The sequence below is a fragment of the Ambystoma mexicanum genome, chromosome 2p, assembly GCF_040938575.1.
Source record: "Ambystoma mexicanum isolate Mex_15411 chromosome 2p, UKY_AmexF1_1, whole genome shotgun sequence".
NCBI lineage: Eukaryota > Metazoa > Chordata > Amphibia > Caudata > Ambystomatidae > Ambystoma > Ambystoma mexicanum.
The window spans coordinates 1,157,287,800-1,157,303,727 of NC_090923.1; the positions used below are offsets into that span (position 1 = coordinate 1,157,287,800).

The 15,928-nt window shown below is 47.9% G+C and overlaps 1 protein-coding gene across 8 annotated transcripts in view; it reads right to left on the reverse strand.

Annotated features, from left to right (window-relative positions):
• Positions 1-15,928, reverse strand: part of MAGIX (MAGI family member, X-linked) — a 916,967-nt gene that overhangs the window by 233,777 nt on the left and 667,262 nt on the right. For all 8 annotated transcript variants that reach the window (XM_069645279.1, XM_069645280.1, XM_069645282.1 and 5 more), the window contains one exon: positions 7,743-7,943. In XM_069645279.1, coding sequence (XP_069501380.1) covers positions 7,743-7,943 — 201 coding nt within the window. The remainder of the gene's footprint in view (positions 1-7,742; positions 7,944-15,928) is intronic.

Sequence of the window (15,928 nt, forward strand, 5' to 3'; positions counted from 1 at the left end):
GAAGGTCCTCTGGAAAAACTATTGTGACATGCTGAAGTACGAGAAAGCGGCTTGGGCAAGGGAACTCTTCCCTCCTGCTAGCTATTGACACTGGTGACTCTCAGGAATGCTGGTCTCTGATGGGCATTGGGTGCCCGCTGGACTCTAATAACCCTCAGAACTGTATTACAGAGTCATCTTGGGTGAACCATTTCTCCAGTTTATGCTCCAAAACTAAGGTCTTTGAAAGTGCTGCCCGTGAAAGTGTTAATTCTGAACAGTGTGCCCCAATGCGCAGCTTCGCTCTGTTGGTTTTGACCTTGGAGGAGGTTAGCCATGCATTTGGGAGTCAGAAGGTGGGCACGGCCCTGGGCCCAGATAAGGTACAGGTGGATTTTTACACAACAGAGCTGGAAATCCGGATCCCATTTCTAAGAAACGTCAGGCATAGGCCCTCATTACGGTCCGCGGAAACCGTGCTGGTAAAACTGGCAGGTAGCCGCCAGACCCGTAATGATTTACAGCTGCCTGAATTGCCGGAAACATTGGGGTATTACAACCCTGGCATTCTGGGAAGTCTGGCGTTGGTAAATTGTTAATCTCCATTCCCATTTGAATCCTATAGGACTCAAAGGGAATGGGGATCACAGAAGCATCGGCACCGTTTTTAAAGGTGGCGGTGCTTCCGTGACGGTCTGCGGACGGGTGGCATTCCGCGTGCCAGGTCTGACCCTGGCGGGCGGAACGGCATCCACCTGCAGACTCGTAGTTTCCGGACTGGCAAACTTGTAATGAGGGCCATAGTATGGTACCTGTTTGATGGACCAACACAGAGATTGTGCCTAGGAACTCTCAAAGCAATTATCGTCTCATCTACCTTTTGGGTGTGGGTGAGAAGATATACGCTGGAGCAGTCCTGGAACACTTGGAAATGGGGATAGCTGAAAATGAGATCATAAATCACCTTCAGGCGGGGTTTAGTAGCGGAATCGGTACAATTGGTCAGAACCTACGCCCGATATGCAACAAATATGCTATCCTGATACAAATTTGCATATATGCGGTGTTCAAAGATTTGCTTACAGCCTTTGACATTGTACCAAGGGCAAGGTTATGGGACACTCTTTGTGACCTTAACTTACCTTTTTCGCTCTTGAAAGCCATACAAATTCTGTACTCAGAGAACACTGCTCCACTGAGAAGGGGCATGGATGGTAGCATCACCAAGCCAATAAGGATAGGGATAGAAATAGGGATGGGAGTCCGCCAAGGGTGCGTTCTGGCACCCAGATTGCTCTGCATCTTTATTAACAGAGTAATTAAGAAACTACTGAAGTTACAGGCAGATGCCCCAACTTTAGCAAAAGAAAATATTCCAGTGCTTATGTTTGCAGATGATAGAGTTCTTCTTTCCTTCACTCCAGCTCGGCTAAACACATAATTACATGCCTTTGTGGACTTCTGTGCCTCGAATGGCTTGTCAGTCAATGTCGCAAAGACATAGTCCATGATTTTCAATGGCTGCAGAAAGAAGGAAAAGAGGGCGATAGACTTGGAGCTGGATGAGGGCCCAATAGAACAGGTTGAACACTATGATTATCTGGGTGTGAGATTCATGGCAAATTCTTGCTGGGATGCTCATTTCGTTAAGGCAGGAGTCACTAGGTCGAGTATTCTGTTTGTTTCGACATATTCTAGTAGGATCTTGTACACTTGGTTCTCCAGGATATTTGCTGGGTAGAGCAGGTTGGATATCTGTCTGTAGTTTCTTGGGTCTTCTGCGCTTTAAGATTCCTTTTTTATCAATGGTTTGGTGTATGCTGATTTGAAGGCGGGCGGTACTATTCCTCTTTTGAGTGATTCATTAGATTCCGGAAGAGTGTCGCCAGGGTTCTGTGGTTGGGGATTCCTTTGAAGATCTCAGGGGTGGTGATCCTGCAAGGTTGGTGTCCTTGACCAGTGGAGGGGTGGGGGGCAAAGGTTTGTTCTGTGATTGGTTCTAGGCAGCTGAGTTTTGCTGTAGTTTGCGCTTCGCCCGGTGTCTGTGGTCTGGCAGTTGTGGTTGTTTTTGACCGGGCTGTGTTGATGGACTCCTGGATTGCATGTATTTTTGATCTCAGGTGGTTGGTAATGTCACAAAGTGCCATTTTTCTGCCAGTTTTTTTGGTGTTGCTTTGAATGTTCTTGCTGGTGCCAGCTGGTCTAGGGCCTTGATGATCCAACTGTTGCGTGTGTTTTCTGCTGAGTCTACGGTTGTTCTGGTGGGTTCTGTTCTGCTTGGGAGGGTCAAGTCTAGAAGGTTTGTTAGGGCCTCTAGGTCTAGGTTCTTCCAGTTTCCTTTCTTGCTGGTATGGAGGAAATCCTTTCCGGCCGGTAGGCAGGTTTGGGAAGTGATGTAGAATGGTATCAAGTAGTGGTTGCTCCATACCATTGGTGTAGGGGGTGCAGATGCGCATAGTCTTGCTCTGCAAGAAATTTCGTCGAGGGTGTGTCTGGCATTGACGGTGGATCCATTTACTATTTGCTTGAAATGCAAAGTTTCCAGGACTGCGCAGAGTGACTTTGCTGTGGATTCGTTTTCTTTTTCGAACCAGATGTTGAAATCTCCACGTATGACTATGTTGTTGTGGTAGGTTGCTAATATGGCGGTCGCGTCTGCGAATTCTGTTGCACAGTTGAGGTTGTAAGATGGTGGTATGTAGATCAGGAGGAATACTATGTTGGTTTGCCTCTTGAGTTCGGTCTTGAGGGAGTGATTCACAGTCTTCTACGTCGGTTGTGATGAGTTGAGATGCTCGGGTGTTTTGTTAATGTATGATTGCGATTCCGCCTCCTCTTCGGTTTTCCCTGTTGACATGTTTTAATTGAAAGTTGTCCTGTATGGCTTCTTTCGCGATGGCTTTGTAGTTGTCCGATAACCAGGTTTCTGTAAGAAAGAGCACATTTGTGCCTCCGTCGCTGAGAAGGTCCTGGATATCATTGAGTGTTTTGCCATGGATCTAACGTTGCGAAGGCTGTAGTGCAGTTTGTTTGATTTTCCTTTTGAGTTGTTTTTTGTAATTGCTGGTTCGGTTCGGTTCGTTGTGTTGTTGGTTGGGTTTCCTTTGCTTGTGGTTCTTTCCTGGTTGGGCCTATTAGGAGGTGGAGTTCTTTGGTGGTCGGTCTCTTCGCTGAGTAGACTGATTAGGTTGATGGCAGGGTTGGTTGGTTTTGGTTCATTCCGGCTGGTGATTTGTGTTGGTACCTGTCCTTTGTTCAAGTCTTTGGTGATGTAGGCCGTGTAGAGGGTAATGGATTCCAGCTTGTCCCTGCCTCTGGTTGGGGTTTTGTCCACAGAGTTGGGGTGGTTTATCAAATGTCGTTTGGCGTCCTGGTGGGGGGCTGTATTAGTAATGCTTATTGACTATCGGTTTGCTGTTTCTGATCTGTCTTTGCTTACCAAGCAGTAATATCTGGAGAGGTAGCGAGCGATTTAGTCTATCTTTGCTCTGTTCTATGTATGTGTCATTGGGCCATCTGGACTCTTCATCACCAGTTTTCCGGAGTTGTGGGATCTTGCTGGTCGACACCTTCCTGGTGGTTAGGGTTTTCTTATTATTTCTGTTGTCTATTCTGGCTTCTTTGTCTTTTTTGTGGTGAGACATGGTGTTTGCGTTGTGGGTTGTATTCCTTTGAGTGGGCGTCCTCTTTGGATTGGTGTGTTTCCTGCTCCTTGAGGTTCAGTCTTTGCTGTTTGTGGTTAGTTGTTGGTTATAGTTGGTGAGGTTGTGGTTGTTGAACCAGGTGTTGTAACCCTTTGAAGTTTTGGTCGTTTACTACTATTTCCTTTCTGGCATCCAATGTGTTTTTAGGTGTTTATCTTTGGGGTCCTTTCATTGTGGTTGTTGAACCAGGAGTTGTAAACCCTCACTGTTCAGTCATTTACTGTTATTTATTTTCTTTGTGGCTCCAATGTGGTTTTTGGCGTTTATCTCGGGGGTCCTTTGGTTGTGGTTGTTGAACCTTGGCTAGTAAACCTTTGCGGTTTGGTCGTTTACTGGTGTTTCCTTTCTGGCTCTGATGTGGGTTTTTTGGGATGTTTACCTTGGGGGTCCTTTGGTTGATGTTGTAGGAGGACGAGCTGTGCGGCTAGCTAACCGTTGAAGTGATAAAGACCTGGTGGTTCGTGTGCAGTGGAGGAGAGGACGACGTCTGGGGGTTAGACAGCTGAGCGGCTGGGCAGTCCATGAGATGCGGACACAGCCGAGGGGGTTGGAACGACCTAGGTGTGGAGCGCTGTGCTAGGTGGGAAAGCTGGGATATGCAGGACCCACAGTTGGTGGAAGTGTCTGTGTTGGAGACACAGCGATTACTCAAAGGGCACCTTTACCGTAGCTACCATGGATTGTGGCGAGGCAAGCCTAGAATTGCAGTCACAACTGTAAAGCGTTGATACCTAGCTTTGGGATACTTAGCAGGTAGAAGAATGTCCCAGATTGAGGACGTAAGAGAGAATGTGGTAACACCTAGATTTGGGGTGTCTGGTAAGTGCAAGAAAGGCCTAGATAAAGGACACAACAGTAAAGCGGTAACACCTAGATTTGGGACACCTGGCAAGTGGGAGAAAGGCCTAGATAAAGGACACAACAGTAAAGCAGTAACACCTAGATTTAAGATACCTGCCAAGTGGGAGAAAGGCCTAGATAGGGGACACAACCATAAAGAGCCAATACCCAGATTTTGGATATCTGGCAAGTGGGAGAAAGGCCTAGATAGAGGACACAACAATAAAGTGATAACGCCCAGATTTGGGATACCTGGCAAGTGGAAGAGAGGCCTATATTGAGGACACTACAGTAAAAGTGGTTACACCTAGATTTGGGATACGTGGCAAGTGGGAGAGAAGCTCAGATTGAGGGCACAACAGCGAATACAGTAATACCCAGGGTTGGGATACCTGGCACGAGGGACACCTGGCCGGTTGGAGGAAGGCCAAGAATAAGGACAAAATGGTAATGTCAGATATGGCTAACTATCACAACTGGCCTAAATGCCAGCTATGGCTAACTAACACAGTTGGCCTAAATGCCAGATATGGCTAAATGACTCAACTGGACTAAATGCCAGATATGGCTCACTAACACAATTGTCCTAAATGCCTGATAAGGCTAACATACAACCGTGGGCTACGTGAACCATACTACAGGCTTCTGGGTAATAAGATAGGTAGGATAGTTTAATGGGGAGCAGTAATGGCTGTTCCCCCTACCCGGGTCTTGCTTACCTTGTCAGTCGCTGCTAGTTGACAGCTGCCCTGCAGGCTCTGCTGGCGAACACTGGCAAACACGATCTGGAGCTGCTTCTGCAGGAGCTGCCCTTAGCCGAACAGGGTTGCACGGGCAGGGGGCTTCCCTAGAGCAATGTGTAAAATGGTGCAAGGGGCCAATCAGTGTCAGGGGTGGGTCTGAAGGCGGGGGAATGGTATAATGAACAGAAATGTATGGTTTGTATCTCATGTGGAAGTTGAATTTGTGGCACACTGTACTACCGCCTGGTCCGCTGGTGGTCACTTTTGCTGAAAGGGTGATGCCTGATCGGATACCTGGCCTTTAGATATTAAACTTATCGAAGCTACTAAATGCATATGTCATCTTTAAATCCAATCACTTTGTCATTGCCACTGGCATATTGTTCTTTAAAATGTACCATTTGATATTTGGGCCTCATGCCAGACAACACCTGGGGAGGAAGAGAGGGGCTGGAGCATCCAAGTTTGGCCCGCCCAGTTTCTGAAGTGGCCCCTCCCATCACCAGTTAGCAACCGCCCTCCACGAAATGTAGGTTTTGTGGCGCCCCTGATGAGGAGTCCGTATTATACAGATCCCCACTTCAAGTGCTTAGGACAGCAAGTAACTAAAAGTTCCTGCAAAGCACCATGTCCATCTTCCGAGTTACAGAGAAAATGGCTTGGAGGCGGAAGGGCGCAGAGGCAGTGCACGTGCACGACGGTCGTGCGTGGAAACCGGCATATTCGGCACTGAGCCCAATTATGTATTAACATTCATTTTTTGTTGTTTAGTTTAGATATTAAATTGTTAATGCAGCACTTGCATTATGGTAAGAAAGCACAGTGGCCCTCATTACGACCCTGGCGGATTTCGCGGTGCTAAATGCACCGCGAAGCACGGCGGAAAGCCGTCGATAGCGCCATGGGGGTTGGCGGATTTACCACCCCATGCCGACCTTGGCGGAGCGGTAAATCCCCAATCCCCATTTTACCCTTCCCCATTCCCATTCTTGCCCCATAGGGTATAATGGGAGTGGGGAAGGAGTTAATTACGCCGCCGTAAAGTACGGCGGCGTAATTAACAATGAGGTCCCTTAGCGCCATGGTTTTCTCCGCCCGGTAAAACCAGGCGGAGAAAACCTCCATGGCGCTAAGGGAACTCGTAGTACGGCGGACGGGTCCGCCGCGATTAGCGCTGGCGGAAACCCACTCCGCCAGGGTCCTAATGAGGGCCAGTGTATATAATACTCGATGAATAATGCGCGCACACATTTGCTCGGTAAGATAATATAGATAGGGATCACATGTTTGATGATTTTTGTATAAAATAAAGATTTTGTCATACCGCACACTAGAAGAGACTTGTTTTGCGCACCGCTCCTGCTGCGCCCTACCTTCTACAGGCCCGTCAGTTTATGCATGATGCACACTTTGTTCTTCCGAGCCAGAGGAGCCTGAGAAACTTGGAAAGAAAAACTGCAGCATTTTCAAACACAACGTTGTATTTATGTTTGCGGTCGCTTCAAAAGCGACCGCAAACATAAATACAACGTTTTTAAAGCTGCGGTTTTATTTCTAAATTTTCCGGGCTCCTCCAGCCCGGAAAACTTAACTTAGGAAAAAAAACGCAGCTAGTGCTTATTTTTTTTTTTAAATAAATAGCACTTACCGAGATTCAGCTGCAGCTTTCCTGCTCTGGTCTCCGGTCCCCGTCCTCCGCGTACAGCACCAATGAAGGAAAAGCCACCCAGCGGTAGCTTTTGTTTACTACAGCTGGCTGGCTTTTCCTTCATTAGTGCCGCAAAAGCAAAAGCCAGCACAGGCGGGCATCCATTTCACAAAATGGATGCGCCCAGGTGCTTGCTTTTGCGAATTGTGAGCTTGAATAGCTCAAAATTTTACATAGGAAGTTTTTTAAAAAAAGTGCTAGTATTATTTTTTTAATGTTGCCTATCTATTTTTAAAATAAACATTTTTACTGGACTATCCCTTTAAAGCAACACTTAGGGCCTCATTACGAGAACGGCAGTAGCCATGGAGCTATTAGCTCCATGGCTGCCACCGTTCTGGGTTCCATTACCGGGTTCCTGCAATGGGGACTTACCAGGTTACTCCGAGATAGGAGGACCAGGTAATTCCTCCATGCAGGAACCCTTCCCCATTCCGATTTGAGCCCTCATAGAGCTCAATGGGAATGGGAAGGGAGGTAATAACGGGCAGATTACATCTTGCCCGTTATTGCCTCCCTCTTCCCCTCGCGGGACCCAGAAAGCATGCCTGGTTTTACCAGGCGGCGATCCGGGTCCCGTGATGGGAAGCTTATAATCGGCGCTCCCGGAATGAAAGGGGCCGGTGCTGTACAGGCCCCCTTCATTCGGGAGCGCCAGGGTCGTAATGAGGCCCTTAGTGTTTCTCCTCCGGCTTCCTGCATGCCCCACATGACTCTAGAGGAAAGTTACAATACAAGCAAGGCCTCACATCTTTCACTCGTACTTGCCTGCTTCACTCTTGGGTAGAATTCGCAGTCGTATCTTGGTACCCGCTTGTCTGAAGAGCTGGGTGATCTCACGCGGGGACATCTGGGTTATGGACCGACCGTCCACGCCCTCCACACGGTCGCCCACCTTCAACTGGCCATCCCGGCCAGCTGGGCTGTCCTGGTGCACCTCGCTCACCTTGTGCGGCACTAGCGACCGCGCTGCAGACAGAGAAAAAGAAGGGAGCGCGTTAAGGGAGGTAGGCTCGGAGGTAAGGGGAGAGGGATATGCAAGTGAGGACAGATAACAGATGTACCCTACACAGACAACTGTCAGGCTGCTGCCTCTAAAAATGTGGGCATGTCTGCAGCACACTCAAATACCATGCTTTACCTACAAGTGACTGTCTCTTCCCCAGCACTGCCTGACGATACACACATGACTGACTGTATCTCAGCATTGTTGGACTTTCAGAAGCATAAGCCTGCTGAAGAAAACACCCCTAAACACATGACCGCACATTCGCTTCTTCACTTGGACTCACATACCAGCATATTTACTTTCACCTGCAATCACATACCTAAAGTTGCACAACTGCATGCAGGGATCGAAATTAGGGTTTGTTCACCAGGAACCAAAAGCAACTCCAGGGTATTAGTCATCAGCAATTAGGCAGGAGCTAACTGTGGGAACCCAGGAGCAAGAACGCTTTAAATTCTATATCGAGACAGGACACTTCATATTATGCAAAACAATCTTTACTACTTGACACCACAGCAGCAAAGAGAAAAATCTTTACACAAAATAAGTTTGTTTGAACTTCAAAAATGAAAAATGAAAAAAAACCTGTATTTTAAACAAAGTGCAGGGAAACATCCGAAACCGAGATGGAAAATAGGTCATGCCCTGCCATCAACCAATGGGCAAGGACCCTCCCCCACATAAGTCCTTTCATCGAATGCAACATCCTCTTTCTTTGCGGCTGACGCCACAAGCTAAGTCACTCCCTTCATTTGTTTACTTTGTTGCTAGTCAATGTAGCTACAGTTATTTTGTAACATTGTCTCTGCTTTAAGCAAACTGTTTTCCCCAGTACTTGGGTCTCTGCTCCTGTGGTCTCACACCTCGGGTCCTACACTGGTGCTAAAGGGCGTGTACCTTACCACCCTAGGTGCCGCCTTTCCCCTCAGGCCTGAAAATAAGTATTTAAATATCCTGTTTGTCCCTCCTTGTGTGCGACCACTGCGTTAGCTCAACTCCGGTTCTAACGGTTGCACACGTGCGAGCATCTGCCTCCGGGCGTTTCACTTCTTTCCCTGTCCCAGGCCCGACACGCGCGGCCATACAAGACAGCATGTGTGTGGCCTGGCAGCTCTCTCCCTCTTTGTCAGGAAGCTCTCCAGACTTCGGCGGCCCCACCCGCATTACGCCTGCCGCGTAACGCCTGCTCGGCTGACAGGCTTTGCCTGTCTGTGACTGTGAGACATTTTCCCTCGCTCGCTGCTACATTAAACACACACTACAGGGGTAAGCAACTGTTGGCACAACGCCTGCTCGGCGTGTTCTATGTTTAAACACCATTGCTGTGCCTCAGTGTTTTACAGCTATTATGCTGTATTTATGTGCCTGTCTCTTGTCAGAACAGTGTTTCATTCAGGGTCATCACTCCTGTGTCCTCTTCATTTTTCTTTTCCCCTTCCCTCCCATGTCTTGTGTTTTCTGTCATTATGGTGGCTAGTAAAGGGGCGGCAGGCCCTTCTTAAGCTGATGCCAGTACCCAGGTTAGGCCTTCTAATAAAAGTGAGAGGTTGGGGGAAGATGGTGCTAGCAGAGGGTCGGGGGAGGTATCCCTTCCTGCCCCGCCTTCATTGGCTCAGGTAATTCAGGCTACTATAGACTCTGCCATTCATGACTTGAATTCTACTCTGGCCTCAGCTTTTGATGGACTAATACATACAATCTCTGATTTTCACCCTCATTCTGAGGCGGGACCTTCGGTTCCAGTGCATGTCCCTGAAAAGTGTTCTGCAAAGCCCAAGCATTTGAAAGGACAACTCGGTGCAGTGTCTAGTTCTCCAGGTCATGGTCATCCCCCTAGTAGGGGTATTAAGAGTAAGTTGGTCCAGGGGGGGGTCCCCCTAAGTCACAGTCGGATCCGCCTGGCCGAGTCACTCAGAGCCACCTATTAGCATCCCTTCTGTTCCCATGTCTTCAGAAGATAGTTGATAGGATTCAGATTCCCCTCCCAAAAGACGTAAGAAGAAAGGGGGTCCCATAGGTTTATCCCAGGGGGCTCCGGGCCCATTGTTAGATGACAGTGGGGTTCCTTTCTTCGATCCTTCCCTCATTCAGCATCCCAGATCAGCGGAGTGGCACCCATCTGATGCTGTCTCTGCCTTTTGGAATCATTGGGTTAGACGCCCTTTGTCCAAGGAGGATAGGAACAAGCTCTTTTCTGAGTCTCCCAGGCCGCCAGTCATCCCAGACAAGGTAGCCCTTACCCCAGATATCGATCATTCCTATCTCAAAAATGGAAAGACCCCAAGGAGATGGTTGATACGGCCAGGAGGAGCTGACCAGATAAGCTATTGGATATCTTAGGCCCCTTGAAGCAGATTTTTGAGTTGGCGGAGGAGGCCACGCTATCGAATTCCCCAGTAGATGTTCAGGCCCTCCGGGACTGGGTGCAGAGGGCGGTCTGCCTGCTCGGGAATACCAACAACAGCATTTCGAAGGAGCGACGCAAGTCTCTCCTCATGCGCCTCAAGTCCAAATTAGCGTATATGGCAGAGGGGGACGCAGGCCCCAAAGCCCAAGGGACTCTGTTCAGTGAACGATTCATTAAAGACCTGTCTGCTTATGTGCATACCTTCACAGCCTTGGATAAGACACAAGTTAACATCAAAAAGGTTTTTGCCCCTAAGATTTTGACTGGCTGGCTGGAAGAAGTAGAGCCCACTACTCTGGCTGCTTCCTTAGGCCTCTACCCATCCTAGGCAATATGCATCCTTGAGTGCACACAATTCCTCCTCAACTCGGGGAGCCCAGACTGAGTTCTACCCCCAAAGGGGGTTCCACTGGAGAGGACATACCAGCTGGGGTGCTGGTAGAGCAAGGACAGCTCCAGGTAATGCCACTTGTATTAAATGTTTCTTCCCGCAAATGTTTAGGGGGCAGGTTGGCCAGGTATTTTCCTCAGTGGGAGACACTCACTTCAGATCCATGGGTGTTGCAAACTGTAAAAGGTTTTCAAATAGACTTTTATTTCCCTCCTTGCCAGCTTACATCCCCTCTTCCCCTAGTGTTCGACAAGGCCAATCAAAAATGAGTAGATGCAGAGGTTCGAGATCTCATTTTCGAGGGTGTGGTGTTTCCAGCCTCCTTGAAAGCCTCCCAATTTATAAGCACAGTTTTCCTAGTCCCAAAGCCTGAGGAAGGGTTTCGCCCAGTCATACATTTGCGAGCCCAAATCATTTGTGATTGATCAACATTTCAAAATGGAGGGAATTCACCTCCTCAGGGACACCCTTCTCCCTGCGGATTGGATGGTCAAAATAGACCTCAAGGATGCGTACTTGTTAGTTCAAGTCTACCTCCCCCCCACCAGGAGTTCCTGCAGTTCCAATGGGGGGTCTTGCACTTGGTAGTTTGCCTCCCTCCCGTTTGGCCTCTCATCAGCCCCATGGTGCTTCACCAAACTAATGAAGCCAGTGATGGCTCATCTCAGGTTAAAAGGAATACGAATAATCATTTACCTTGACGACATGCTCCTTCTAGCACAGAGTTTTCAGATTCTTTAGTTTAACCTGAATTTAACGGTCTCTCTTTTACAAGCATTAGGCTTTGTTATAAATGCAAAGACGTCAATTTTCCACCCTACGCAAAGTATCCAATTTCTGGGCTTCAGTATAGATTCCAAGAAATGCATCCTTCTCCTTCCAGACAGCAGACTCTCCAACATACGGAAGGAGATCTGCCTCCTCCACAGGAAAAGGAATGTCTCCCTCAGGCAGCTAGCCAGGGTAGTGGGGATTCTGTCAGTCTGCATTCAAGCTATCTTTCCAGCACCTCTTCATTACAGGGCCTTGCAACGCCTCAAGGGCAAGCATCTGCACAAAAGTCTATCACACTCGCAGCTAGTGTTTTTTTCTCCCAAGGCCAGGTTAGAACTCCTTTGGTGGCTCTGGGCCCTCTCTGGATGTCATTCTGGAGTCGGATGCCAGGAGGGCAGGCTGGGGTGCCAGGATAGGGCAGGTGTCCATGGGAGGAAAGTGGGTAGGTCAAGCGAAATCTCTGCATATCAACTGTCTGAAGCTGTTAGCAGGCTCCTTTGCAGTCAAGAGTCTTCTCAAAGATCAGGGGAATTGCTGTGTCCTCCTTCGGATGGACAATGTATCAGCAGTTTGTTACATAAACCATCTGGGGGGAACTCACTCCAGAGCCCTAGCGGATTAAGCAAAGAAATTCTAGCATTTTTGCCTGGACAGGAACATTCTATTGAAGGCAGAGTATCTCCTGGGGGCCAGCAATGTGGTGGCGGATTGGAATTCCAGGCATCTTCAGGACAGGAGCGATTGGATGTTGGACAAAGTTTTGTTTGCAGGATCCTCTCTCGCTGGGGTCCGATTTATGTAGACCTCTTTGCCTCGAGGCTCAACTGCCAGGGGCCCCGTTTTTACATTTGGAGGCCAGATTCCAATGCAGTAGCAAGCAACGCTTTCATACCGGGTTGGTCGATTCCCCTGTCCTATGTCTTTCCCCGTTTGCTATGATAGCGAGGGTTCTATTACAAGTGCACAGGCAAGCTGCAACAATGGTAATAGTGACTCCCTTTTGGTCCTCTCAGGTGTGGTTTCCAGCACTCTTAGAGGTCGCTGTCGAGGCTCATCGGCTTCTCCAACTTTACCCTCTGGTGATAACGGATCCAGCAGGTCTCCCTCACGAGCTAGTCCTTCGGGGGCATCTCTCCCTTATGGCGTGGAAGATTTCAGTTCTTCCTGCTGCTTCCAAGGACTTTCACAAGACTCTCTCTGTATCAATAAGGACTCTTGAGCAGCCTCCACCAAATCGGGTTACTCCTCAGCATGGAGCCGGTGGATGGGCTGGTGCGTGGCTCGGCACCTCAATCACGTTTCTGCCCCTCCAGTAGAGCTAGTTCATTTTTTGGTTGAGTTGTTCAAAGAGGGTAAGGACTATAGAACTATTAACAGCTTCAGGTCTGCCATTTCTGCTGGACATCTGTTGGTAAAGGGGGAGCCGGTGGGTAGGCACTTCCTTGTGCGTTAGGCTCTTAAGTCTATTTGCATCAAAGTCCCTCCTAGGGCCAGGTATTCGATCTTGTGGGATGTCAATTTAGCATTGAATTTATTTCGTTCTTGTCCTCATTATAACAAGTTATCATTGCAGCAACTTCTCCAAGCTAGCCATGTTATTGTGTCTTGTCTCCATCAAGCGGGTGTCTGATATCAGGGCATTGGATGTAGATAATAAAATGTTTTCCCATCAAGGGGTGACCTTCTTTATCTCTAAAAGAACAAAGTGTATGATTTCTTCGGTATCGTACCCTGCTTTTCCAGAGGTTCACAAGCTGTGTGTAGTGCAATGTTTAAAATATTTTGAACAAAAGACGACGGGGCGTAGGGCCCCGGGGACCTCTCAGCTGCTCATTTCTTACTATAGACCAGCCAGCGGTATTCAAGCGGTGGGGGGCACCCCACAGCGGGCCGCAGCCGCATCCCTAGGGGGCCGTGAGAGCCCAGAATGAAATGAAGAAAAATGTTTTTCTTTTTTGTTGTTTTTTTTAGATTGGAAGAAGGGGGCAGGGGCGGCTCACATGGTCGGGCTGAACCATGAAACTGTCTCAGGCACCAATGAAAAAGTGGCCCGCAGTTGTAAATGGATATTCATTCCTTTAGTCACAGACTGTTTGAATAGTACCCAAGGGGGTGCTTTGTGTTAAAATGTAAGTAAATTGTGATATTTAAAGAATATTTATTCAGCAACAATGGTCAAATTACTAACTGCATAGTGAAGTAACTCATCAAACTGGCCCACATTGGCCAAAAAGGTGGCCCATTTTGACTGGCCCACACTAGCATTTTGCATTTTTGGTACAGGAATTGCCCTATTGCCCTATAGGCCAGTCCGAGTCTGGCAGCTCATCCATAAGGCGAGGGGGTGCCCACCCAGTGGCCCCTCGCCCATTATGGAGGAGCTAAGCAGCCAGCCCAGTGAAACAATGAGCACTCCCTCAGCTGCTTATTCCAGCTTAGTGAGTGCTTCTGGGCTAGCTGAACTGTCAAAAGGAAACACTATATCCCTTTGACAGTTCAGTTTAGATACCCAGCAGCACATGCTCACTGAGCCATGCAAGTGCTGGGGTGTTTTGCTTCGCCAGCATTGCATAGCTCATTGGAAATGCTGGCTGGGGCACTGCATGTCTGCATGTGCGAGGGGGAGCTCCAGCACCTCCTCGCACATACGGACAGAGCAGCCTGGAGCAGGGCGTTTCAGAAGGTATGTTTATGTTAATTTATTTTTATTTAAACATGTGTATGGATGCGTGTATGCTTGTGTTATGGGTGAGTGTATGGTGATGGATGCTCGTGTGAATGATAGTGATTGCTGTATGAATGTGCGTGTGTGTGTTAGTTTGTTTTGGTCCGTTGAGCTGATTTTGGCAAGTGGTGGATAGAGGGAGGAAGGAGGGTTGTACAACCAAGGCATTTTGGAAATGCCTAAATGCCTTTGTTGCACAATCCCCCTACCCACCTGCCAAAGTCAGCTCTCCTTCTGAGGCGCTGTGGAGCCCAGGGGACAGGGATGGTATTTTTTTACTGGATTTCCATCATAGATGTCCAGTCGAAAATACCATCCTTTCCCCCTTGGCACCCTATCGCCTTGCATACACACATAATCATGTTGACTGTGTTAGGCCCAGTGGGGCATAGGGGACAGGGATGGTATCTTTTTACTGGACATCTATAACAAATGTCCAGTAAAAAATGTCATGCCTGCCCCATGAGCCCTCCAGCACCAATTGTAAACTGTTTGGATATTTACCCTCTTTTTTTTTAAAGTATGCTCTACAATGCAACATTTTAACCCATTATTTTTTTTTAAATTCATGGGAGAAAAGCCAGGAACCCCCCTTGATTGGTTCGGGCTCCCTCACTGCGCTCAGTCGCTATTGGCAAATCCAACATGGTGGCGTTTCTGAAAATATGACGAACCTCACATTTTTCACTATCCAATCAACAGGCGCGTCCGATGTCTGCAGACATCACGTCATCCTCTGGGCCAATCGGAGGCCCGTCCGAGGACCAAACAGGGAAGTGAGTCCGCAGACCGAACCCAGATATCACTAATTAGTTTTAACCTACTTTTTGGTCATTTCTTTAAAAAACTACTGGACGGATTTACACCAAATTTACAAAAGCACGCTTTTGGGAACAAGCCGCCGCTCCTGCCGCAAATTTGGTGAAAATCCATCCAGCAGTTTTGGCTGTAGGCGAGAGCATACATTTTTTTCCATTGCGTCTATGGGAAAAACCACACCTTTTGGGACCCCACTCCCTATAACTTTACCCCCTTGACAAAACCTCACCAAACATTGCAGGATCGATCTGACTGGCCATATCCTTTTTTGCAAAGTTTTGTGAGGATTGGTCCGGGGGGGCAAAGTTATAAGCCTCCCAAAAAGTGCTCTTCGTATGGGTTGAGCAAGTTAACCATAACTCCAGGGCAGCTACCGCAGGCCCTGTAATATATATATATATATATATACTCACAGAAAAAACGTTGTTAAATGGACATTATGGTTAAGTTCTACTAATAAAAACTCATGAAATTCAGTGAAAAAAACTTTTGTTAAAGGGATGTTATAGTTACAAAGTAAAAATCGCCATACAACTATAACTAGGACCACCGCCATGCACTGCTAAGACTAACACCCAGGCATCAATGATGATGTCACAAATGCATGGGTGTAATTTTAGGGGGGCACTGGAGCGTTTGTCCCCCCCAACTTTCATGGCACACCATTTTGTCCCCATTCATTTGGCTGGAACACCTTTTCTTCAGATGTCATGCCCCCCCCCAACATTTTCAGCAAAATGACTACACTGCACAAATGATATAATTGATGACCTCACTGATGACATTACACATGATATTACTAATGTGTAACAATGCAGCAGCAAGACTC